Source organism: Leucoraja erinacea, chromosome 27 (assembly GCF_028641065.1).
Source record: "Leucoraja erinacea ecotype New England chromosome 27, Leri_hhj_1, whole genome shotgun sequence".
In the NCBI taxonomy this organism is placed as follows: Eukaryota; Metazoa; Chordata; class Chondrichthyes; order Rajiformes; family Rajidae; genus Leucoraja; species Leucoraja erinaceus.
Window position 1 is genome coordinate 6,042,964 of NC_073403.1, and position 27,226 is coordinate 6,070,189.

Sequence of the window (27,226 nt, forward strand, 5' to 3'; positions counted from 1 at the left end):
CCAGTACGTTGCGTCTTATTTTGCTTTTTTTTTTTTTTAAGTTGCTTTGAGTCTTATTGCATTGGTGCTGAAACTCTGGGCCTGGATGGAGCATTGATGCACGGGTGCCAGGCAACATCAGCTGCAACAACTGTGTGCAGCCATCTCCAACATGGTCGTCAGCAGATCATACATTCTGTGGGTCAACTAGAAGCAAACCAAAGCAACTCCATGTATACCGAGAACGGCAGGGATCAGAGGCTGGGTATCCTATGGTGAGCGGCTAACTGCTTGATGCCCAAAGGCTTTAAGTTACCAATAATGCACTTTGCAGCATGGTCTACAACATGCCTTCCCTATCCAAGCACCGGCCCAAATGACTTGTATATTTCAAATGTCCCCTCCTCTATCACTTCCTCTGACACCCTGATCCATATAACAACCACAGGTACACAAAAAAGTTGGAGAAACTCAGCGGGTGCAGCAGCATCTATGGAACGAAGGAAATAGGCAACGTTTCGGGGCAGTCTGAAGAAGGGTTTCGGCCCAAAACGTTGCCTATTTCCTTCGCTCCATAGATGCTGCTGCACCCGCTGAGTTTCTCCAGCATTTTTGTCTACCTTCGATTTTCCAGCATCTGCAGTTCCTTCTTAAACACCATATAACGACCACCCTCTCTCTGTGTGAACAACATAACCAGCAGGTCTTACACTTTTGCCCTCTCATGTCAAGTGACTGTGTGCCCTCTCGTTCTACCCACCTCTTCGCTGGAAGGGATAAAAGACCACCTCTACCACCAAATGGAGATTTAAAATTATTTGCCAATAGGACCCGTGGGAAAATGAGAATGTTATTGCCACTGTGAATGAGATAGGGAATGCAGTGATAGGCCTGTCTGGAATATATATAGGTAGACACAATATGTCACCAATTCCTTCTCTCCATAGATGCTGCCTCACCTGCTGAGTTACTCCAGCATTTTCTCTACCTTTGATTTTACCAGCATTTGCATCTCTTTCTTATACGAGAGAGAGAGCACAGCAAAGCAATGAAGGGACTATGATTAGATAACTGCTTTAAGAGCTGGCTCAGAGCAATGAGCTGCATGAGTGTATGGCAGTATTAAACAGTCGGGGGTAGGCATGCTGTGGGTGGGGTACGCTAGAGACCTAAGCTGTAAAGCCGTACCTGATCCGGGATGCTTTCTCCAGTCTCCCCATCCACGTGAGCAGTTCCCTGCAGCAAACCACTCCTCCCGCTTGCACTGTCCTCTTCAGTCTTCTTTCTCTGATCTTCCTCACCTTGTCCGTTCTCCTTCTGCTTGGAGCTGTAGTCGAACACCTCTCTGCCAGCGCCCAGATCTATGTCCTGTCTCCATAGGATATCAATCAGATCAATGTCCTAGAACCAGAGAATTCCAATCACTCCATCTGCAACCAATCATCATGCCAATAACATTTCCACCAGCAAGTGTAAAACAAGCAGCAAACAGCAGAGCAGAGGCGGTGGGTCCAGCCCGGCCAACTGCCAGGCAAAGGGAGTCTGTGTCTATTGTGGGCAAACACAGGAACAGGGGGGCCATTCAGACCAAGACTGTTCTATTATTCCATTAGAGCCAAATACTGCCCGATCCACATCTTAATTCCATCTACACTCTGTAATCTTTCACATCATTATCCGTGAAAATGAGTGATATCTCCAGCCTCAACAACCATCTGGGCTTTGGACAAGGGAAGGAGGAGGAGGAAAAGGGGGGGTAGAGGACAGTTGGGATAAAACCTTCCAGATTTCCACTCCACTTTGTGGTGTTCCCCTTAAACCACCGGCATATAACCTGGGTACAATCATTAGATTTCCTGTTCTCTGCCCTCCGATCAGAGGAATCTGTACCCACGTCCACTGTGCTCTTCTCAGTCAAACCTCGAATCTTAAAAACGTCTCTTAATTTACAATACATAAAAGGAATATAAATCGAGACAATGCACTACCAATTGCCAAAGTTGACTCCTAAAACAGGATTTGTACTCGTGGTAAGATGCCAAAGTGCATGGTGAAATGCAAAGTAACCTAGCGGGTCAGGCAGCATCTGTGGAGAGCATGGATAGGTGACGTTTCACAGAGTGCTGGAGTAACTCAGCGGGTCGGGCAGCATCTGTGGAGAGCATGGATAGGTGACGTTTCACAGAGTGCTGGAGTAACTCAGCGGGTCGGGCAGCATCTCTGGAGAACATGGATAGGTGACGTTTCAAATAGGGCCTTCCATCAGAGGGAAGGATTCCAACCCAAAACATCACCGATCCATGTCCTCCAGAGATACTGCCTGACCCACTCAGTTACTCCAACACTGTGTCCATTTTATGCTCTCTCCCAGGATTCAAATATTTATTTGGCTTGCTCTTGTTTATTTCCCCAAAATTAATTTTCCCCTTACTATATATGCGCACACTGATCTTTTCTTCGTTTGACATACTTGTCCAGTTTTCCATGACTTTGTTCAGTATCAATCTACTTCGCTCACTTGAACGAGTGATTTCTTTGTCTGCGAACTTCCAACTGCTCCCTGTCTCCAGGCAAGCGACTTATTCTACAACTACAACTTATGCCATCTCTTTGCATCCTGTGTAATCCCTGACAATTTTTGTTTGCCATGGTTGGGGTCGCCATTTCTTTTATATTTTACCCCACAAAGTTATTGCAAGCTCCGTATTTGTTCCCCAAATGTCTGCCAGTGCCCATTACTGCACAACCATTTACTACAACTATATTATGTAATAATGCATTTGTTACTGAAGTGAAACTTAACTGGACCCAGTCACCAAGGCAGCTGGGGAATTTATAAAAACGCCAGGTCGAGGAAAGAACGAGCAATGACTCAACAAAACTTTAATGTTCTTCAAGGCAGACAATAACTTGGACGTAAACATAGACAGGCTGATAAGTAAGTTTGCAGATGACACCAAGATTGCTGGGGTCACAGACTGTGAAGTAGGCTGTCAAGGTGTACAGTGGGATAATAGATCAGCTTCAAGAATGGGCAGCACAATGGCAGAGGAAGTTTAATCCAGCAATCACAAGGTGGTGCATTTTGGGAGGTCAATGTAAGGGGGAAATGGCATGCCTTTTAACAGCATTGATGTACAGAGATCTCTTGGGGGTCCAAGTCCATAGTTCCCTGAAAGTGGCAGCATAAGGAGATAGAGTGGTATAGGTGGCATATGGCATTGCTTGCCGTCATTGCCAGAGCCATTGAGTATTAAGGGTCTGTCCTACTTACGCGATTTTATCGGTGACTTGCCGGCACCCGTCATTGTCGCAGCAGGCACGCCAACATTTTTCAAAATGTTGAAAATCCAGCGGCAACCAGAAAAAGGCACGACTCTTTGGGCCACTCCTCACGACCATACAGGTGTCACAGGCCAGCACCTTTGCATCCACTGGAGGTGTTGCCTCAGGCACACGGCCCCCATCCTCCGGCCCATACCCTCTACTTGCTTCTACTATCAGGTCAAGTCCCACGCCACCAGCTTCAGGAACAGCTACTTTTTACACCCATCAGATTCTTGAACCAATCTGCAGAACCCAACTTTGGCACCAGAACACACCAGGCCACCTTTACCACTACAGGGAACTGTTGTCTTCTTGCATTTCGCAGGTGTTTGCTTTACACCGCTTTCAGAAGTTTGTGTAACTAACGTTTGTAGAATGTACGTTTCTGTATGTTGTCCTAGTCAGTGTCAAGTCAAGTCACTTTTATTTCCATAGCACATTTAAAAAACAACTCTCATTGGCCAAAGTGCTTTACATTGGTGGAGGTGCTAACGTTATACAACATTGGTTCATAGATTATGTACTTACATAAATATATACATACAGCCCTCCCTCAGAGGACATCAAGAAAGGCTCGAGAGTAAATCCGAGATGAGAAAAACATTTTTCACACAGACAGTGGTGAATCTCTGGAACTCTCTGCCACAGAAGGTAGTTGAGGCCAGTTCATTGGCTATATTTAAGAGGGAGTTAGATCCGGCCCTTGTGGCTAAAGGGATCAGGGGGTATGGAGAGAAGGCAAGGTGCAGGATACAGAGTTGGATGATCAGCCGTGATCATATTGAATGGCGGTGCAGGCTCGAAGGGCCGAATGGCCTACTCCGGCACCTATTTTCTATGTTTCTAAAGAGGAGTTTTAAGTCTCGACTTAGAGGAGTCGATGGAGGGGGCAGTTCTGATGGGAAGAGGGATGCTGTTCCACAGTCTAGGAGCTGCAACCGCAAAGGCAACCGCGGTCGCCCCCGAGCTTATGCCTAGACGTTCGGTAACCCCAAGTCGGCCGATCTGAGGGACCTGGATGGAGGTGGTTGCGATGCTGCTGAAAGCAAGATTGTCATCAAGCTGTACCCCACTGTCACCGGACTCAAGTCTGAGAGTACACCCCTAACTCCATGCTCACACACTAAGCTGACACGCTGGGGTCCAGGTGAAGAATTGAGTGCTTGAAAGCTCAGCTAAAGGAAGAGTGAAAGATGTTCAGGAAGGGTGAAGGAGCTGGACATGATCAGCACGTTTACAGTCCATCATGTTAGCAGAGCATGATAATGACACCCCGCCATGACCTTGCGTTCTGCTATTGATCAAAACATGACAGAATAAAAGCTCAAGGCAGGCTGAATTCCCACTAAACCGGCAACACCCCCCTTGCAGCCCAACCGCCCCGCTCTCTCTAGCAACAGAGAACATTCTATCCAATGTCCAACGTGAGAAACACACACACAGTCCCATTGGAGTGTAGCTCAGTTCCACTGGCCTCGATTTCATTGAGCTTTCAAAGAGATATTGATCGATTCAAATCTGAGGCCCCGCTCTGAAGTGGATTTGTTCTTTATTCTGCACTGAGAATATCAGGCAACTGTGACATCTCGTTTAAGAAGGAACTGCAGATGCTGGAAAATCAAAGGTAGACAAAAGTGCTGGGGAAACTCAGCGGGTGCAGCAGCATCTGTGGAGCAAAGGAAATAGGCAACGTTTCGGGCCGAAACCCGGAAGGGTTTCGGCCCGAAACGTTACCTATTTCTTTCCTGGGTTTCGGGCCGAAATGTTGCCTATTTCCTTCGCTCCATAGATGCTGCTGCACCCGCTGAGTTTCTCCAGCACTTTTGCCTACTGTGACATCTCACCATATTATTGATTATTAAAAACCAACAGGCTACAGTACCTTTTGCCAGTGGTCAAAAGAGAATGGTTCGATGATGCAATAAAGGCAAGTTTTCCTACTCATCTGATACACGAGATGTTCATATAGAACATACGGTAGCACAGCAACAGAGCCTTCGTGCCGAACATGATGCCATGCTCAAATCTCATCTACCTACACATAATCACATCCCTCCATTCCCTGTCTCTTCCATCCAAAAGTCTCTTAAATGCCACTATTTTGTCTGCCTCCACCACCACCATACGAGTAAGATAACTCACCCCACATATCTATCTATCTATATTTAAAACTCTGTGTGTGTGTGTGTGTGTGTGTGTGTTTCTACCTGTCTTGTGGGTGCCAGCCTTTGATCCGTTGCTACACCAACGTTGACCAGACGCAGAAACGCCAAGATTTTTTCCATTTCGGTAGAGATTTCACTTTTCATTCCAAGTATCCACTCCTGATTAAATGTTGTCGTGTTTATGTACACATTTTTAATAAAATCCTTCTCCCACCCCCCCCCAACTCACTCATTTTGTCGCCTCCTGCTGGCCAGCCACCATAACGGCTGCTGGCGCCCGCCTCTCGCCTCAAAGACGCCATTTAAAAACAACCGCGCTGCTGAGTGCTGGAATCTTATGTTCGGGAACGGCTCGAGTTGGAGGACCATGTCTCATGTGGGGGCTACGGGTAGGGAACGGGTGCGTTGGGGGAGCAGACCCAACGGGTCTGCACTTGGACTAGTCTCCTTTAATCCCCACACCTTAAAAACATCTCAGACGTATGGGAATGGGTTAAAGCCGTGCCTCCAATCAATATTTATCCCCCTACCAGTACAAAACAGATTTGATCATTTACTGATATTGTTATAAAGCAATATGCTGCGGTGTCCACAATGACTTTAAATGTAGCACACTCTTCTTTGCAAATCTTTAGATTCTGTGCAGTATCTTGAGACAGGTTGTGAAAGTTGGAGACGGAAAACCATTCATCGTTATTGGTCTGCGTTATAACTTCATGCTGGTCGTCAGAAATCAACAACATTACAAAAAGCCACATACAGTTTTGATTCAAGGATCCAAACCCCAAGCATAGTATGCTGGTTAAATGCCCTTGCATCATGTCAGAGACGCACAGAATCAGTGGGAGACGACCAGATTTATACAGACACTAAACTTACTGTGACCACACACAGGCTCAGACATTGACTTTGTTGCTTCCGGATGCATCAACTTCAACGTGTGATTATTTTTCAGATCAAATCCAAAAGGGTTTATTCCTGCAACCGGTTATTTCACATGGGTCTGCAAGATTGTAATCTTCAGTCTGTGGGGCATTTAGCTGTGGTCTACCCTTGTCCAACCTCAGAAACAGACGCTACCACCTGACCCTCCCCCACACAGACACATATACCATCACCCTCATATACACATACACACACACACACACAATGCAAGTGTTACAAGGCCACTGTGCAACAGAGTCTTTTAGATGATACTAGACCAAGGGGGACCCGTTGGGTCCCATCCCTTCAACGTGCAGTTGCAGTGGTGGAGGGGGCCTGCAGCATCAAACACACACACTCGAACCACCCCCCAAACACACAGGGGGGGGAGGGGGGGGGGGGGGGGGAGGGGGAGAGGGAGGCAGGGGGGGGGGGGAAGGGGAAGAGAGAGGAGGGGGAGAGGGGGATGGGATTAATTGCAATAATTTTTTATTTCTTCTACTTCTTTGCTGATCAATCCCCTCCCGCTCACACTGCAGCACGATACAATGGCCATTTTAAAGGATAAATAAACACCACCGCTTGAAGTCAGTAAGTATTCAGTCATCTGACAGGCACATGGACCGTCTCAGATCCAATCACATGCTAGGTTGACAGATCGTATGTTTCATACAATTAGGATGCAGGGCATGATTTTGAGTAAGAGTTTATTTATAGGGTCAACAAACCCATAAAGCCCAGACTCTCATCGTGTAGCCCAGCAGGGATGAATGTAAACAAGCAATGCTTTCCCCGCTAGTGTAGAATCATCCATATGCAGTTTGGTGTAAATGAAGGTATAATTGCAAGTTAATTTCAGTGAAATATTGGTGGCACATGGTAGGGAAATGCAAAGTTTCTTAACATTTGACAGGAATGTCAAAGGAGACATTCCTGGAGAAATATTTGCATGATGCACAGCTCTTGGGAGATGTTATGGCGTGAAAGGCAAAAGGAGACTGGTGCAATTGAGTATCATGTAAACCATCAACACGTATGCTGTTATGAATGGCAATAGAGAAACATAGAAATAGGTGCAGGAGGAGGCCATTCGGCCCTTCGAGCCAGCACCGCCATTCATTGTGATCATGGCTGATCGTCCCTTATCAATAACCCGTGCCTGCCGTCTCCCCATATAATGCAGACAGTGTCCAAAAAGATGAAAGAAACACAGATTTTGGAGTAGGTAGAAAATAACTCAATCTTATACTGGATCAATCAGTGAGAGAGCAGTGAGAGTCATACAGCACGGAAACAGGCCCTTCGGCCCAACTCGTCCATGCTGACCAAGGTGCTCCATCTACGTTGGTCCTAACTGCCCTCTAAACCTTTCCTATCCATGTACCCGCCAAATGTCTTATCAATGCTGTGGTAGTGCCTGCCCCAACTACCTCCTCTGGCAGCTTGTGCCAAATACCCACCACCCTTGGCAGATAAAGTTGCCCCTCTGTTTCCTACTAAATCTTTCCCCCTTTCACCCTAAACCCATGCCTTCTGGTTCTTGATTCCGCTACTCTGGGTAAAAAAACTCCTGACTTTATACACTTCTATGAGATCACCGCTCATCCTCATGCACACCATGGAATAAAATCCTAGTCTACCCAACCTCTTCCAGTAGCTCAGACTCGCGAGTCCTGGCCACATTCTCATAAATCTTCTCTGCACTCTGTCCAGCTAATAAAAATCAAAAATCAAAATTGCATTCACTGCAAGGAGAAAAAGATAAGAGTTAATAAAAAAGCAAAATATTTGACAAATCTCAATTTTAAGGTTAAAGTCCACAGGATACAAAGTAGTCACTGAATGCAAGACATTTGACTTTGAGACGACATGCTGTAAGATGCCGCACAAGGCTGAAGCACCAACTGGGAGCTTATGCGATTTAGTATAACATTAACATGGCCCAAAGGTCTGGTTAACAGACAAAACAGAAAGGATGAATTATCAATTTCAGATAAGTATGGTGCCATTAAGATCAGTACTTGGTCTAAACCATTTGCAAAATATTATTGACTTGGTTCATTATCAAAGCTGGCTAAAGATTACAAAGCTAGATAGGAAAATAAAGCAGGAACGCGCATAAGAGGCTGCAGAAAATATACAACTATTGCCGATGGAGTTGAAAATTAAAACTAAATAAAGAAATGTGAAATTATCTACAATGTGAGATAAGAAAAGGAGAATATTGAAATGTTGAAAGTTTGGTTATATCGGACCTGGATATGTTTTCAGTTTAGTTACAAAGATACAGCGTGGAAACTGGCTCTTTGGCCCACCGAGTCTGCACAATCAGCAATCCCCATAAACTAGCACAATTCTACACACCAAGGACAATTTACAATCTTTACCTACAAACTTGTACATCTTTCAATGGTTCAAAGGTCTTTTTTATCAATCAAGGTACATAGAAACATAGAAAACAGGTGCAGGAGTAGGCCATTCGGCCCTTCACCGCCATTCAATATGACCATGGCTGATCAACCAACTCAGTATCCTGTACCTGCCTTCTCTCCCTGATCCCTTTAGCCACAAGGGCCACATCTAACTCCCTCTTAAATATAGCCAATGAACTGGCCTCAACTACCTTCTGTGGCAGAGAGTTCCAGAGATTCACCACTCTCTGTGTGAAAAATGTTTTTCTCATCTTGGTCCTAAAGGATTTCCCCTTTATCCTTAAAGTACAGTGATATTTGATTTACCATACAGCCATACTAAAAAAAAGCAACAAGACAAAGACATAAAAGTATCCAGTCTTTGGAGTGTGGGAAGAAACCAGAGCACCCGGGGAACACCCACACGATCACCTGAAGAACGTACAAACACCGTACAGACCGCACCCATAGTCAGAATCGAACCCGGATCTCTGCTGCTCTGGCAGCAACTGCATGTGAAAAATTGGAAATTAACATGCAGTTACAGGAAACATTACCTGTTGTACCTGTATGGTTTGACTGTACTAGTGTATGGTTTAATTTGCTGGGATGGCATGCAAACAAAGGATTTCACTGTAACTGAGTGCACGTGCCAATCATCCAAGACCAATGGGTACATTAACCCTTATGACCAGCATTGTGAACATTTGGCCTCTCTATGCCACACACCATGCTGACTTGGAAATATACTGCCATCTTGGACCTACCTACCTACGAGTATTTTGTTAGAACCATAATCAGAATAACTATAGTCATTCAAGTCAGCCTAACCCCCATCCTCTTAAGGAAATCAAACTCTGGCATTAACAACATTATCCACACCTTGAAAAATATCTCCCAAGTTACGGAGCATTGAACCACGAGGCACAGACCAAATTACGACACATTGGTGGCTTAGATAAAGAGCAATTTCTTTACTCTAAAGATTATGATTTTTTCATCTTCAATTCTCTACCTCAAAGGGCTGCAGATGCTCAGTTCTTGAATATTTTCAAGGTTGATGCAGATGTCCGGATTCCAACAGAAATAAGGAATGTGGATCCCATTCCAGGAAGGTGGAGGTGACGTCAGTAGAGCAGACCTACATGGCCAAATGTCACCCACCTGCGATTACCATGAAGGGCTATCAGGGTGGGCCGCATACATTGGATACCAGTCACTTGCTCTCCTTGAACCGACCCCCACCCACCTGGCAATCACTGAAGGGCCCTGACCCAAAACGTCATCTGTCCACATCCTTCACAGATGCTGCCTGACCTACAGAGTTATTCCAGCATTTTATGTCTATTATTTATAAACCAACAGGTGTAATCCCTTGTTGCTCAACAAACACGGCAGTCCTTAACCTCCCTTTGAAACAGCTGCCTTCATTTTGTTCTCGAGTGATTTTCCAGCCACACCTGGAGCCAAGTCGCACCCAGGGCCAGGCTGCAGTGACGTGTTTGTACTCAGCCAGTGGAAGATCGACACCTGCCACAGCTGTTCTGTTTAGCAGTGATTAGACTGCAGACTTTCACCACTGGATCTTACAACTTTCTCAGCATTGGAACAGATAGATAGTAAGGGAAAAACAATCCTAGAAGGCCATTTTAAGAAGAGAAGACAAAATGCACCTTGCCTGTCGTCTTTTGTAAATTGAATTGCACATCTACAGATTTCCTCTATCACTCTCAAAGAGTTGAGAACATTTATCATTATACAACTCACTTCCATGAAACGACAGTAATTAAGTTTGATTATATTCAGCATTTTTGACAGTTATTTCCTCACATATTCACAAAAACTTGCTATCTGATATTACATGCAAGTTCTCTCCAAATCAATCTCTTTTCTTATGAGCTGTAAGTGTGTTGAAGCTAAAAGCAGTTCTCCAACTTACTTCAAAGCCTTCATACTCCATAGCACGAGTTATATTTCAATTTAATATTATCTTCAGCCTCCGCAGATTGGGCCTCCTTTCCATCTATCTGAACAGTATACATTTCTGCTGAGTGTTCTACAATCATTGTTTGAATATCTGACACTGTTTATCTACTAACCCATATCTAATCTTATATTTTGCAAATCAACTTTAGACAACTCGATCTTCATGGCATTATAATTCCCCTAGAAATAAATAGGGTTGATGGGATTGTACTGAAGTGGGCAGAGGAGGTGATCATTTGGCCATAAAATCATTTGGTCAAGCACTTGGTGTCAGTACTTGCGGGTGTGTGGGGTCAGAGTGCACCAGATGTGGCCCCCACTGCTCCAATTAAGGTCTTTTACCAAAGCCAAGCAGATTACAGAGCCACTATTTAGAAAGCTGTACCCGTTGCAAAATTGCATAAATAGATTTAGCAGAGTTAAGAAGAAGGAGGCTCAAGTGGAACATAAACATCAGCATAGATTGGTTGGGTCAGGTGGGATGTTGCTGTGATAAAAACAAAATGCTCAGCTGGTCAAACAGCTTCTGTGTAAAGAGCAACAATGGAAAATAGGGGGGAAAAGTGCTGGAGAAGCTCAGCAGGTGAGGTAGCATCTATGGAAGGAACAGGCAGACGATGTTTTGGGTTGGTACCATACTTCAGACTGATATCTGCGGGGGAAGAAAGGAGGTATCCTGTTACCTGCCACTAATTCTTCATCCCGTCTGACCTTTCTCTATCTCCTACGCCATTATGGTTTAAGCCCAAAGTAACCTCTAGTAATAACACCCGATCTTCCACCTATCCCAGCTGCAGTCTTCCGCACTCAATCCAAAACAATTGAAGAGGATTGTAGAAATCTTTAAAACCACGTGCCGCACCATCAGCAGGCCAGGCAGCATTTGTGGAAAGATAATGGTGTTAATATCTTAGATCAAATACTCTTCCTCAGAATGAGTCTTTTACCGAGCAACCACATGACCTCATTTATAGTACATCCTCAGGACAGCTCCAATCTTGCCAAATCAGAGATACGCCACCTTATCCTTCCCTCCCTGCAACTTATTTCTCCCCTTCAGTGAAGAAGTGTCGTCAGCCTGAAACTTTAACCCTTTCCACAGATTCACTCAATCATTTAAACAGCTGCATTTTTTTTAGTTTTGTATTTTCAATAGCGATTTTTTTTTTGCCCTGTGAAAAATGTATTTGTATTTACGATCAGTACCCATGGAGACAAATGTGTTCTACAACAGCGAGAGAGGCAAAATGTGGATCAACACTGCATTGAACAGGAGTGCTGTTAACACAAGTGGGGTGGGACAGTGTGCAGCTACTGTGGCTCACAAAGCTCCATGAACCACCTCCACATTTCACATGAAGAACCCTCGTGCATCATTCCCTCTTCCCCCTAGTCTGAAGGGGGGGTCTCAACCTGCCTGCTCCGCTGAGTCACTCCAGCGTTTTGTGTCCCTGATGGACTGATCTATAAGGAAAGTCTAAGATTGAGGAAACAGCCAGGAAATTCAGCCAGAGGTCAAAATGAGATCAGCCACGACAACAAACAACAGAGCTGATACCAAGGACTGTTTGTTTACTCCTTGTTCCTCCATTCTCGGCACAGCTACAGACATGGACAGTAGCTGGGTATGGAAATCCCCCCCCAAAATCCTGGCGACAGAAATAGACCTGCTCCAGATGGAGTTACTGACAAGCCTGCATGAGCTTTCACCACGCGATACTGGAACAGTTATTTTTAATCAGTCTAGGAACAAAATGTTGACGGAGATATACAGTAATCTTTGAGGGGTAAAAACAACTTGACTGACAGATGCCTGAACTCTATGGTTTCAAAACAGCTAAACATTTGGAGAAATCCCAACCAGCTCAACCACAAAGCCCTTACGCAACACATACCAGGGAACGAAACCTTCAATTATTTCCACTGATTTCCGCCCCGTGCTAAGGTAGTTGGTTGTCTTCTACGTGAAACATTAACTCTTTCCACAGATAAACTTAATGTTGTATGCATCTGCAGTTTTTCAGTTGTGCATTTCAAGGAGTGAATTTTTATTTTTTTGCCCTGTAAATAGTTGATTTATAATCAGCACCCAGACACAAATGTTTCCAACCACAGCAAGCGAGGAACCATCAGCTTTAACACCACGAGTCCCAGCGACAACTATCCCTGGGTGGACAAAAAGCTGGAGAAACTCAGCGGGACAGGCAACATCTCTGGAGAGAAGGAATGGGTGGCGTTTCCGGTCGAGACCCTTCTTCAGACCCAAAACGTCACCCATTCTTTCTCTCCAGAGATGCTGCCGGTCCCGCTGAGTTACTCCAGCTTTTTGTGTCTATGTTTGGTTTAAACCGGCATCTGCAATTCCTTCCTACACAACTATTCCTGGGTATTTTTAAGGCAAGGATTGACAGATACTTAATTAGTAAGGGTGCCTAGGGTAATGGGGAGAAGACAGGAGAATGGGGTTGAGAGGGAAAGATAGACCAGCCATGATTGAATGGCAGGGTAGTCGATGGGCTGAATGGCCCAATTCTGCTCCTATGAAATGTTCTTTTCAAAGAACAGTGCCTTAAAAGGTCCTCTCCCCAAATTACCAATCTTGTCATGGATAAATGTGTTTTGTTTTTTTATTCATGTACAGCAATCAATAAAATAGAAGGTATATTACTGGCAAATCCCGCAATACTCAATATCTGCCTCCTACACAGAGGGCAAGACCCCGAGCTGATGTTGTCTCTTACATAAAGATTACAGACCCAAGTAGTAATGCGCAATAATTCCATGTTTGTGGAGATTGGAGTGGGAGTGTTGAGGGGAGCCAACAGCATCTCATGTTGATTAGTGAACAGAGCATTTAGAGGGCCATCATTAATATCTACATCCTCCTTGTGCATTCAATGTTATACACAAATCCACTGCCAAGGCTGCAGCTGCCCGGCTCTTGCATTAACAAGCATCACATTATCAATAGTGAAAGGCCCGGATAGAGTGGATGTGGAGATGATGTTTCCACTAGTGGGAGAGTTTAGGACCCAAGGGGGCAGCCTCAGAATAAAATGACGTACCTTTCGAAAGGAGACGAAGAGGAATTTCTTTAGTCAGATGGTGGCGAATCTGTGGAATTCTTTGCCACAGACAACTGTGAGAGTCAAGTCAATAGATATTTTTACGGTGGAGATTGATAGATTCTTGATTATAGACAATAGGTGCAGGAGTAGGCCATTCTGCCCTTCGAGCCAGCACCGCCATTCAATGTGATCATGGCTGATCATCCACAATCAGTACCCCGTTCCTGCCTTCTCCCCATTTCCCGACTCCGCTATCTTTAAGAGCCCCATCTAGCTCTCTCTTGAAAGCATCCAGAGAACCGGCCTCCACCGCCCTCTGAGGCAGAGAATTCCACAGACTCACAACTCTGTGTGAGTTCCACAGACTCACAACTCTCTGTAACACTCCCGAGGTGATATCCAAGCAAGTTACTTCAGCATTTTGAGTTTGTCATTGGTATAAACAAGGAGTTATGGGGAGAAGGCGGGTTGAGGGGGAAAGATAGTTCTGCCATGATTGAATGGCAGAGTAGACTTGACGGGCCAAATTACCTAATTCTGCTCCTAGAATTTATGAACAAATAAACCCGACTTGTTACGACAGAATGAATTATGGAACTGACTTGTCTCCTCCCTAACCTCCAGTTATTTAAGTAACAACCAGACACATCACTGAGTGCAACTTCCCATTGTGGCTGGGGAGGAGACTTATCTGGGTGGCAGTATTGCATCAAAATCAGAACAAATGCATCACTGTTTCCTGTGCAACAAAAGAATCCCACAAAGTATAATCAGAAACCAAGACACACAAGGGGACCCAAAAGATTCCTTTAGAGAGAAATTAGTGATGTGGTAATTTCAAGGAGTCTGACATATCTGGCAGAAGAGACGAGAGTTTGTACTGGATAGTCCTACTTGATAAAGGGGAAACAATTATGGATTAGGGATTGTACTCCTGTACATAGTCCAACCAACATAAACCTGAGCTGAATAGAGGGTAGATACAAAATGCTGGAGTAACTCAGTGGGACAGGTAGCATTGCTGGAGAAAAGGAATGGGCGACGGTTCGGGTCGAGACCCTTCTTCAGACACCTGGAACTGAAGCTTGAGCTGAATAGGTTCCACATCTCCAAGTTTACATGCCCTGAAAGCACCAACCCAGGTGTCTAGCAGTTTGGCAGCAACACTACCGTTCTGCCACTGTGCCGCCCCAAGTTCATGCTCTACCAGCAAAATAAATCCTATTGATATTCCCTTTCTCTCCCACCTTAGTCCGACAACTAGTTTTACTGTCTTTCTGATTATTACCGATTGTATGCCTCCTTGTCACCTTCCACACAGCTAAAAATGAACCATTCTACATTTCTTTATCATCCGTCTAGTTTAATCTGTCATTTTCACACCTTACCCGTCCATATCACTACACCCTCTCCCCCTGACTTCTCAGTCTGAAGAAGGGCCTCGACCCGAAACGTCACCCATTCCTCCTCTCCAGAGATGCTGCCTGTACCACTGAGTTAGTCCATCGTTTTGTGTCAATCTTCCATGGTTTTAGGCGGTCCACAAACCAAGAGAACTCCGCACTTCACTGTACATTGCAAACCTTTGCAAAGTCAGATAAACAGTGTTAATCATGTGTTCCTACTGATGTAGCATCATTAAAACAGCAATGCCACCCACGATATTTCGCAGGAGTACTATCAAATAATGACACTAAACCACACAAGGTGACCAAGTAGAGGCTGAAATACACAAGTTGTTTCAAGGAATACTGTAAATGGTGGAAAAGTGGAGATATTCAGATAAAGCATTCCAGAGTTCAAAATCTAAGCAGCTGAGGGATGAGGACATAGCTGCTAAACTGGGGAACAAATCGGGAAGTTCAAGAAGCCAGAACTAGAGAAAGATCTAAACTTATGCCTCAGGAGGACATTTGGTCCATGATATCGCTGTGGGCTAAAAGAAGAAGATACTCAGCCCAATGCAATCTTACAACATTCGATTCGCAGCCCATTCAGTCACATTTCTCCATACACACATCCAGGTACTTTACTTTTTAAAAGATGAAAAAAGTGCTTTAGCATCACTCTTTCAGGCAGCAAGTTCCAGGCGCCTACTCCCTTCTCGATGAAACGATTTTTGACCATGTCCCCTCAAGTAAATGGTGGAGGCTTCAATGCAATCTGGACACAGCCCCCTTCCATTACGAGGTGCAATGGATAAATGAAAAGCAGAAACAAAGATTTGCAGATGTCAGTTGATGCACAAAAGGACACAATAGGCAATTGGAGCAGGCGTAGGCCATTCGGCCCTTCGAGCCATTCAATGTGATCATGGCTGATCATCCACAATCAGTACCCCGTTCCTGACTTCTCCCCATATCCCCCGACTCCGCTATCTTTAAGAGCCCTATCTAGCTCTCTCTTGAAAGTATACAGAGAACACTAAATGGGGGAAGAACGCCATGGGTCAGGCAGCATCTCTGGAGACAATGGATAGGTGATTGATTAGTAAGGATGCCAGGAGTATGGTGAGAAGGCAGGAAATGGGGTTGAAGAAAAGATAGATCAGCCATGATTGAATGGCGGAGAAGACTCAATGGGCCAAATGGCCTACTTTCTGTTCCTATAACTTATGAACTTTTTGGGTGAAGCAGGTCTTGACCCAAAATGTCATCTATCCATGTTCTCCAGAGACAATGCCTGACCTGCTGAGTTACTCAGGCACTTTGTGTCCTGTTTGGAGAAAAGCAGGACTGGACGAGGTTACAGATAGCCTGGAAATGTGAGGGGAGCGACGAGGACATTAGGGAAACGTCGCATATTCCTTCCGAGTTCGCTCACAATAGACTATAGGTGCAGGAGTAGGCCATTCGGTCCTCCGTTCTAAATGGCTTACTCCTTATTCTTAAACTGTGGCCCCTGACTCCGCTATCTTTAAGAGCCCTATCTAGCTCTCTCTTGAAAGCATCCAGAGAACCCGCCTCCACCGCTCTCTGAGGCAGAGAATTCCACAGACTCACCACTCTGTGAGAAAAAGTGTTTCCTCGTCTCCGTTCTAAATGGGATTACTCCTTATTCTGTGGCCCTTGGTTCTGGACTCCCCCAACATCTGGAACACGTTTCCTGCCTCTAGAGTGTGAGTCTAGCGTCTATTCCTTCCGAGTTCGCTCACCTGCTGCATTCCCCCAGCATTTTTGTCTACCTTCGATTTTCCCAGCATCTGCAGTTCTTAAACAGGGCATTAGGGAAGATGTTTTTTTTTAAATATATAATTGAACCTGATGCAATGCTGTCCAGCAGCCATACCCAACTTCACTTGAGCGTTGGTAAATCCAGCCGCGCTGTCTGACTGCCGTCGGTCTCTACTCATGACCAGCACAGCTGCTGTGAGAAGTTTGACTGGAATTCAAAGCGCGTTACATTCCTTTGTGAGGTCCAGTGTGGAAATAACACGATTATTTATAGCACCTTTAGCCTCGCAACACGCCATGGCAGGAACAGAATGGGTAAACAGGCAACAACAGCAAACATGATTCTGGGGTGGGTAATTTTCGAGGAAAGGTAGGAGATACCAAGATTCATAGAGTCTTCCAGTGTGGAAACAGGCCCTCCGGCCCAACTTGACAATAAACTCTCTTGAATCTTGAACTTGCCCACACTGGCTAACATGCCCCATCCACAATAGTCCACACTTTAAGGATAAGGGGGAAGTCTTTTAGGACCAAGATGAGAAAAAAAAAATTCACACAGAGAGTGGTGAATCTGTGGAATTTTCTGCCACAGAAAGTAGTTGAGGCCAGTTCATTGGCTATATTTAAGAGGGAGTTAGATGTGGCCCTTGTGGCTAAAGGGATCAGGGGGTATGGAGAGAAGGCAGGCACAGGATACCGAGTTGGATGATCAGCCATGATCATATTGAATGGTGGTGCAGGTTCGAAGGGCCGAATGGCCTACTCTTGCATTTGTTTTCTATGTTTCTAGTCCCACCAGCCTGTGTTTGCCCCATATCCCTCCAAACCTGTCCAATGCATGTACCTGTCTCAACGTTGACTAAGTTCAAGGAGATCTATAGTTTCAATCCCAAGATGGCATTGTGGCATTGGTTCAAGTTACATTTATTGTCACATGCACCAATTAGTACAGTGAGATTTGAGTTACCAAACAGCCGCACGAATAAAAAGAACACAATAGAATTTAACATGAACACAAGAAAGTCCAATAGTTAAAGGGTAAATGGATTCCCCAGAATGATGCAGAGGAGGGGGCTTGGAAATAGCGAAGTGGTATGGTCTAAGTGTGCAACAGGTCGGTTGGCCAGGGCACGGGTGTTAGAGGAGATCCGTCACATCTAAGGTTCCACCGACTCATCAAATGTCATCCTCAAATCTAGCACTAGCTTTATGGACTAGCTCTTAGCTCTCCGGAATTATTAATTCACAGTAGCAAGCCCTAAATACTGGTCAAGGACCTGCAAGATGTCCCACATAGTCCACTAATTAGGGCCAAGGACACACGGGGAGAAAGCATGAAGTACTGAATATCAATGACCAGGGCTGAAAGGATAACTACTTTATACACATCTACTACCGACAGGATAGGAAAAATATTGTCATTCTATCCCAAGAATATATCTGTGACACGAAGAGGCTGGGTCACTGATCATCACTTGCCATCAGTGCAAATGACATCTACACTCGCCTGTGACCAGACCCCAAAGCAAGCAGGCTACTTGGGGCTCCATCACTGCAAGGAACTTTCAGCAAGGCAGAGGGAATGTTTCCAGGACATCCTCAAAGCCCCCCGTGGAAAAGTCCTGAGCCGAGATTGTTCACACAACGTCCTGTCCAACAGAAGCAGAAAGAGATCTTCCACAGAAGGTCATCGTTACCCTCAAACTCCACCTATGGCAGATGCTGTGCTTCCAGCATGGGATTCCTACTCATCGGAAACCCACCAAACTGACAGGATGCTAAAGGATTGGAGGGCTTTCCTTTGGTGTGGGGGAAGGGAGGGCGTTCACCAAAAGGATAAGGCTTTTAGGTTATTTGTAGATTAGTAGGGAGGAGCAAAGACTGCACTGCAGGAATAGGATTGGAGAAGTGAAAGTTAAGAGGAGAATGCGCAAGAGCAGGTTTCAGTTCTGGGAATGAGAGCAGAGCAGAGTAGGCAGGTCCGTTACATCAGAACATTCTGAGTCTTGATGGTGAAACTTAAATGTTTGCTCAGGTGGAATTATGCCAGAACCCATAGAGCAAGTGAAAGTTGCTTCCAGAAGAGCCTGATAGATTTAATGGGCACATCAACCCTGTAGTTTCAGTTTTCCATATCTTCCTACATCCTTCCCCTTTCATGTGGAGAAGCAAATAAATGACCTCCATTTGACAATGATCTCGGGAGGCCTTGAAATATGAGGCTCATTGTATAACAGGCACAAGAGACCCACGCTCTGCAGAAACATATTTCATATTCCTTTTAAATTATTGCAGATAGAAGCCAGAGAGATTAAGGAGGAACTAGCCAATTGACGCTGGTGTCAACTTAAAACATACTTATCAATATTACATTCTACCATGACTACTTGTAGAGAAGACCACATTTAATTTTAAATATAATCAGGGAATTGTTAAAGTTACAACCCAATGAGAATTTAATGAATGTCACTGATTCAAACAGTAATCCAAAATTGTCACACTGTGTAATGAACCAGATTTGATAAGGGAACTCAAGGTGAAGGACCCATTAGGAGGTAGTGACCATAATATGATAAATTTTAATCTGCAATTTGAGAGGGAGAAGGTAAAATCAGAAGTTTCAGTAAAATCAGGGAATAATACAGAAAGTGCAGGATCAGGTCAATCCAAAGAGGAAGAAAGATTCTAAGGGGAGTAATAGGCGACCGTGGCTGACAAGAGAAGTCAAAGACAGTGTAAAAATAAAAGAGAAGACTTATAACATAGCAAAGATGAGATGGAAGCCAGAGCATTGGGTAACATTTAAAGATCAACAGAAAGTAACTAAAAAGGCAATACAGGGAGAAAAGATGAAGTATGAAGGTAAGATAGTCAAGAATATAAAGGAGGATAGGAAAAGTTTATTTAGGTATGTGAAGAGGAAAAAAAATGTTAAGACATGTGTGGGTCTTTTGAAGACAGAAACTGGAGAATTGATTATGGGGAACAAGGAAATGGCAGACAAGTTGAACATGTACTTTGGTGCTGTCTTCACCAAGGAAGACACAAACAATCTCCCAGATAGATGTACTTGGGGACAGAGGACCTATGGTGATGGAGGAACTGAAGGAAATTCACATTAGTCAGGAAATGGTGTTGGCTAGACTGATAGGACTGAAGGCTGATATATCCCCAGGGCCTGATGGTCTGCATCCCAAGGGTACACAAGGTGGTGGCCCTAGAAATAGTGGACGCTTTGGTGATCATTTTGAATGAGTTTAAGATTCATTCATTTTCCAATGTTCCATAGATTCTGGATCAGTTCCTGTGGATTAGAGAGTAGCTAATGTTATCCCACTTTTTAAGAAAGGAGGGAGAGAGAAAGCAGGGAATTATAGACCAGTTAGCCTGACATCGGTGGTGGGGAAGATGCTGGAGTCGATTTGGACAACAGTAACAGGATCGGTCAGAGTCAGCATGGATATACGAAGGGGAAAATCATGCTTACAAATCTTCTGGAATTCTTTAAGGATGTAACAAGGAAAAGTCAGTGGATGTAGTGTTCCTGGACTTTCAGAAAGCCTTTGATAAGGCCCCACACAGATTAATGGGCAAAATTAGAGCACATGGGTAGGGTATTGACATGGATAGAAAATTGGTTGGCAGACAGGAAACAAAGAGTAGGGATTAACAGGTCCCTTTCAGAATGGCAGGCATTGACTAGTGGGGTGCTGCAAGGCTCGTTGCTGGGACCACAACTATTTACAAGATACATTAATGATTTAGATGAAGGAATTAAAAGTAACATTAGTAAATTTGCAGATGACACAAAGCTGGGTGGCAATGTGAACTGTGAAGAGGATGCTATGAGGATGCAGGGTGACTTGGGCAGATGCAGTATAATGGGGATAAATGTGTGGTTATCCACTTTCGTGGTGAGAATGGGAAGTCAGATTATTATCTGGATGATGTCAGATTAGGAAAGGGAAAGTACAACAAGATCTGGGGGTCCTTGTACATCAGTCACTGAAACTAAACATGCGGGTACAGCAGGCAGTGAAAAAAGCTAATGGCATGTTGGCTTTCATAACAAGAAGAGTTGAGTATATGAGCAAAGAGGTCCTTCTGCAGTTGTACAGGGCCCTTGTGAGACCACACCTAGAGTATTGTGTGCAGTTTTGGTCTCCTAATTTGAGGAAGTACAGCGTAGGTTTACAAGGTTAACTCCCAGGATGGCAGGACTGTCATATGATGAAAGAATGGGCTTGTATTCACTGGAATTTAGAAGGAGAGGGGATCTAATAGAAATATATTAAATTTAAGGTATTGGACACAATAGATGCAGGAAACATGTTCCCGATGTTGGGCAAGTCCAGAACCAGGGGTCACAGTTTAAGAATATGGGGTAGGTCATTTGGAACTGAGATGAGGAGAAACTTTTTCACACAGAGAGTTGTGAATTTGTGGAATTCTCTGCCTCAGAAGGCAGTGGAGGCCAATTCACTGGATGCGTTCAAAAGAGTTAGATAGAGCTCTTAGAGCTAGCGGAATCAAGGGATAAGGGGAGAATCAGATATGGGGTACTGATTGTGGACTAATCAAAATATTGATAACAGGCACATCTGCAAGTTATCAATATCTGCAGTTTTCTCAATGCGCATCAGCAACTTACATAATCCAAAAAGCCATCTCATATGATCAATCAACAGCCAGATCAGAGGCTGGCCCGTTCCCTATGCCCATGGGCTAGCCTGCTAACGTAGCCTCCCATTTGACACTAGGCCCAGCAAAGAGGTTAAACTGAAATCATCATTTTGTTCTCAATTTCCCATGCCCTCCACTCAATCTCTATACTGTGCTAGTCTCTTGATCATCCATTTCAGTCTCTCTACTGCAGACCAATCTCTCAACCTGAGGTCTGAAATGGCTGGATTTCCAACCCAGATTAGGCTATTTTATCATTGATGGCTTTTCACTTGTTGTAAGCCATTTGGCAGCTATTGTTTGACAAGTCCGTTCCTTTAAACGGCGTCACTCGCCACCGGATCAACTGGTAGCAAACTAATTCACTTTCATCAGAGTACGGTATTTTTCCCTCAGAGTACGGGGGAATTAAGAATCAGAGGACATAGGTGTATGGATGGTGATGGCTATATGGAATGAGCTGCCAGAGAACATATTTGAGGCAGGTACAATACTATTTAAAAGACACTTGAACAGGTACAGAGTAGGGGCATACTGTGGGCAAATGGGGCATCTCGACCGAGGTGTTGGGCGAAAGAACCAGTTTTTGTGTTGTATGACATTATGGTGCAACAAGCTAGGATCTCTCGCGGCTCTAGAGTCCAGATTAGTTGCTGCACACAGTAAGCAAGATGGATGGGAACATGTACAGTTCTGCTCTGTATATTAAACGGTGCAAGTGTGATTGCGAGCACGTTTTGTGGAAGGCTCGATTTGTTCAAAACGGCTCAGACTCAGCACAGAAGTGTTGAAATACCTCCTTGGTCAAGTCGCTGCTCATTGGCAACCCGACAGCTCCCAGACTTTCCTCCACTTGCTCGGATGAGCCATTGGCCCTGTCGCTGTTCTCCGCGACCGCTCCCTCGTTCACTCCGCTCGTGTTGTCCAAGGGCAAACTGGGCTGCGAGGCGGGCACCGAGCCGTCCGCCTCCCGGCTGCTGCCACTGTGCACCAGCCAGGCGCTGAGCTCGGTGCTGGGCACCAGCAGCCGGTCCAGGCCCCTCACGTCGTTGAGCAGCCGCCGCGCCGTGAAGTAGTAGTCTAGGTCCACACTCTTGGGGTGAAGGTCGTAGCCGCCCAGCGTGTTCCTCCAGTTGTGAAACTGGGTCTGGGTGTAAGCCGAGCTCTGGCCCAGGATGATTTCCCGCAGTGGAGGCAGCTGAGCGTTCAGGTAAGTGTCCACGTCCACCCGGACCCCCATCAGGCTCAGCAGGATGGTGAACTGGATGAGCCCCTCGGTGAAGTACTTCTTCAGGGGGTGCATCTTCCCACCCACGACCAGCGGGCTAATTGCGGGTTAGAGCGGAGGGCGGGCACCCACCGGCCGCCCACAGGCTCCGCTCCCTCCTCAAGGCACAAAGGAACTAGTCTCAGGCGGCCGGCCACTCCCTGCTTGTGTTCCTCTCTCTCTCTGTGTGTCCACTCCTTGCTCCTTCCCCGCCTTGTAGCAGCGCGGCTGGCGGCTTTTGTCCACGGGCGGCCTTCACTCGGCCCGGCTCCTGCAGTGGGCGGCTAGGCCCGAGGCTGGGCGAGTCTGCTTGGACTTCACGGGCACTCTGCCGCACTGGCAGCCTGGGCCCGCCTTGTTTTGTTGTGTTGTGTTGTGTTGTGACTCGGGCCGCCGGTTGCTGGCGAACTCCAACGTGTTCGACTGGAGACTAAATAAAGGAGCAGGAAGCGGCTCCTCCTCAGCAGCAGCCGCCGCTTCCGCTTCCTGCTGGGCCCGCCCACTTCGCGTCATCCGCCAGCCTGACTGACGCGCCGCCTGGTCACTCACCGCCCGCCACGTCACAACATCCGGCTCCGCACCGAGGGGCGGGACCTGTTGCTATGCGGCAAGCGGCCTAGGCCCCAGGCGCCGGCCGGCCGGCATCATCACCTCGGCTCTCAGCTGCCTTTACACACATATGTGTGTTGGGAAGGGACATGTTCGACTACCACTTGGCCCACGTCTTTATAGTGGATGTCTAATGAGTGAAGCGCGGTCGCTTGCGCACCCAACGCACCGATTGTTGGGGACTAGGGACCGGCCGGGCGCCACCCCCTCCCCTCCCCTCCAGGGTGGGCGACGGATGCCACCATGACTTGCACTTCTACAGCGCATGGGCGGTTAGCTTGCGAGTGTTTGTCCCCGTCCCCCCCACCACCACGTGACTTTAAATAAACAATCCCTGAGGCGCCATGTTGGGGAGGGCGTTCACGTGATGTCATGTGCCCCGCCAGCGCCGCCATGTTGGGGAGGTCCCCCACGTGACTCCGTGTTGGCCCGCGGTTGGAGGGATCCTCCACGTGACTGTGCGGCCGACAAGAGGCGCCATGTTGGGGAGGGCGTTCACGTGATATCATGTGCCCCGCCAGCGCCGCCATGTTGGGGAGGTCCCCCACGTGACTCCGTGTTGGCCCGCGGTTGGAGGGATCCTCCACGTGACTGTACGGCCGACAAGAGGCGCCATGTTGGGGAGGGCGTCTAGGTGGCATCAAGTGGCCCGCCGGCGCCGCCATCTTGGGCAGGTCAGGCTAGACCAGGCCAACAGACTCGGGCCTTCGAGCCTGCACCGCCATTCAATATGATCATGGCTGATCATCCAACTCAGTATCCCATCCCTGCCTTCTCTCCATACCATTTCCTCCCAGCGCAGCTTCAAGGAGGCAAAAGTGGAGGGAGAGGCCGGGTCAAAACCTTTTGAGTTCATTTAGTTTTAGCAACAGTGAACCATACATTACAAGCGTCTGTTTTTGAGAGAGGCGATAGAGTATGGAATTCGTCCCATCTTCAAGGATGCTGCCTGACCTGCTGAATTACTCCAGCACTGACTTTGTGCCTCTTATTTTGTGAAACGGCATCTACAGTTCCTTGTTTCACTATCTCCCCATGACGCCACTTTCAAGTTACGATACAACTGCACTCCTAACTCCCTATGCTCGACAACACCTTAATTTACAAGGAGATTCACAAAATCACACCATCAAATCTCCCGTCATCCCAGAGCACCAACTGTCATGAAACAAAACAAAATAACGGTCTCAGATTCAGGTTCAAATGTTATTGTCATTGTGCAGTGTACAGTACAGAGACAACGAAATGCAGTTAGCATCTCCCTAGAAGAGCGACATAGAATATGAGCAATAAATAAATATATTTACGTGCATACAGTCATAGTAATGCAATTATTTTTTTCCTGGTGGAAGGAGTGTCGGGGGGTGGCAATCACCGAGGTACAGTGTTGAGTAATGTAACAGCCGCAGGGAAGAAGCTGTTCCTGGACCTGCTGGTCCGGCATCGGAGAGACCTATAGCGTCTCTACATCGTCAACTCGCTAAATTTCAATAAACTTTGCTACCAATATTCCCTTTACCCAAAGACGATAAGGGAATGGAATATGCTACCACCCAATACACGTGCTTCTCCTGATGTCGTAATTTAAAAAGGGGATTGAGCAACTAGATCTCCTCAACTTGGTCAAAAAGGCCCAGTTCAAAATTTAATCGCTACTCAACTCACTCCGACCTGCGCGAGATATCAACCGATGAGGTGTTTGTGCAGTAATTAACCAGAATCAGAACCTTCTAGAGCCCTGCCATGCACTGTGAAGGTTCTGCCTAGGTTTGACTTCTCAAAATGCAATGCCTTGCACTTATCTGCATTAAACTCCATTAACCATTCCACAACTCGTTTGCCCAACTGACCAAGATCTTGCTGTGATTTTTTATAACTATCTTCGCTGTCTACACGATACCACCCACTTTAGTGCCATCTGCAAGTTTAATAGCCAGGAACTTTGATTGAAGTCTGGTTGGTGGAATGGCTGCACCTTCACAGAGATTGGAGAAGCAGAGTGTTTAACTCTGCGCCTCCACCACAGTGAGGAGGTGTTTGGAGGACTCACTGTGGTGGATGTTAATTTGTGTTTGTTGTTGTTTATTATTGTATTATTGTATGTATGACTGCAGGCACGAAATGTTGACAATAAAGGTAATTCTATTCTAACTGTCATGTACCAAAAACAGAGCAGTGAAATTCTTACTTTCAGCAGCATAACAGACCTGTAAACACAATAAACATAGACAATATATAATTTTTAATAAATTAATAAGCCAGTGCAAAAGAAATCCAAGAGTGCAACCAAAGTCAGTCCATAGGAGCTCATAGTTTAGGTGATTGATGTCGTGTTCAAGAAGCCCGATGGTTGCTGGGCAGAAGCTATTCTTGAACCCAATGTTCACGATGTTTTAATTCAATTCAATTCAATTCAACTTTAATGTCATTGCACAAATACGAGTATGGGTACAACGAAATGCAGTCTAGCGTCAGTCCGTAGTATAGTGCAATATATAAATAAAAATAAAAATACAGAATAATCAAACAATAATCGAACAATGTGGACGGAGAGACTGGAGAAGTCTATCGGCGGGACTCCGAGTTCAGCAATGTGATGGTATTATTGTAGAAGCTGTTCCTCATCCTACTGGTACGAGACCTGAGGCTCCTGTACCGCCCCCCTGATGGGAGGAAGGCAAACAGTCCATGGTTGGGGTGGGAGGGGTCTTTAATGATCTTCCCGGCCCGTCTCAGACACCGTTATCGGTGGAGGGCATCCATGGCAGGGAGCGGGGCACCGATGATGTACGGCACGGTTTTCACCACCCCTTGTAGTGCCTTCCTGTCCACTACGGTGCAACTGCTGTACCATACCGTGAAGCAGGTGGTCAGGATGCTTTCGATGGTACAGCGGTAAGATGCCTGTGTCTTCTTCCCGATGGTCAGAATGAAATGAGAAGGTCGACAGGGTGGTGTCAAGAATGTTTAATTGTCATAAGTACCAAAACGGAACAATGAAATCCTTACTTGCAGCAGCAAACAGGCCTGTAAACACAATACTCAATCGGTAACATAATAAGCAAACAAAAAAAGCGTTCAATAAAGAAAAATAATTATATTAGTGCAAAACAAAACAAAAGGCCAAAGTCCCAAGTGCAACCAAGGCAGTCCATAGTTTAAAGTTTAGTTGGTGCTTGCTGTGTTCAATAGCCTGATGATTCCTGAGCCTGCAGGTCACAGTTTTCAAATGATAGTGTGAGTCCTTGATGATGCTTTGATGACAGGTGTCAGGGGTTATGAGGAGAAGGCAGGAGAATGGGGTTGAGAGGGAAAGATAGATCAGCCATGATAGAATTGCAGAGTAGACTTGATGGGCTGAGTGGCACAATTCTGCTCCTACAATTTATGAATTTATGATGCTGGCTGACTTTATGAGCCAACACCTCCCATAGATCCCTTCGATGGTGGGGAGATCAGTACGCCAGTGTCCACCATTTTTTGTAATCTTCATTCTTGGGCGTTCGAATTGCTGAACCAGGCCATGATGCAACCGGATCACAAACCCCCTGCTGGACCCCTTGCTGTTTGCAAACCGGGCAAATAGATCACTGGATGACGCAGTCAACCTAGGCGTGCACTTCATCCTCCAGCA

General features: G+C 45.8%; 1 protein-coding gene across 5 annotated transcripts in view; it reads right to left on the reverse strand.

The window, feature by feature from the left end:
- Positions 1 to 23,033, reverse strand: part of nfe2l1b (nfe2 like bZIP transcription factor 1b) — a 39,510-nt gene extending 16,477 nt beyond the window's left edge. For 3 of the 5 annotated variants that reach the window (XR_008725643.1, XM_055656908.1, XM_055656907.1), the window contains exons 1-2: positions 22,513 to 23,033; positions 1,168 to 1,380 (exon numbers count right to left, since the gene is read on the reverse strand). Coding sequence is in view for 4 of the 5 variants with exons in the window: in XM_055656908.1 (XP_055512883.1) it covers positions 1,168 to 1,380; positions 22,513 to 23,019 (720 nt within the window). In the remaining variant the exon portion in view is untranslated. The remainder of the gene's footprint in view (positions 1 to 1,167; positions 1,381 to 22,512) is intronic. The other 2 variants (XM_055656910.1, XM_055656909.1) reach the window with 1 other exon arrangement.
- Positions 23,034 to 27,226: the final 4,193 nt, after the last annotated feature.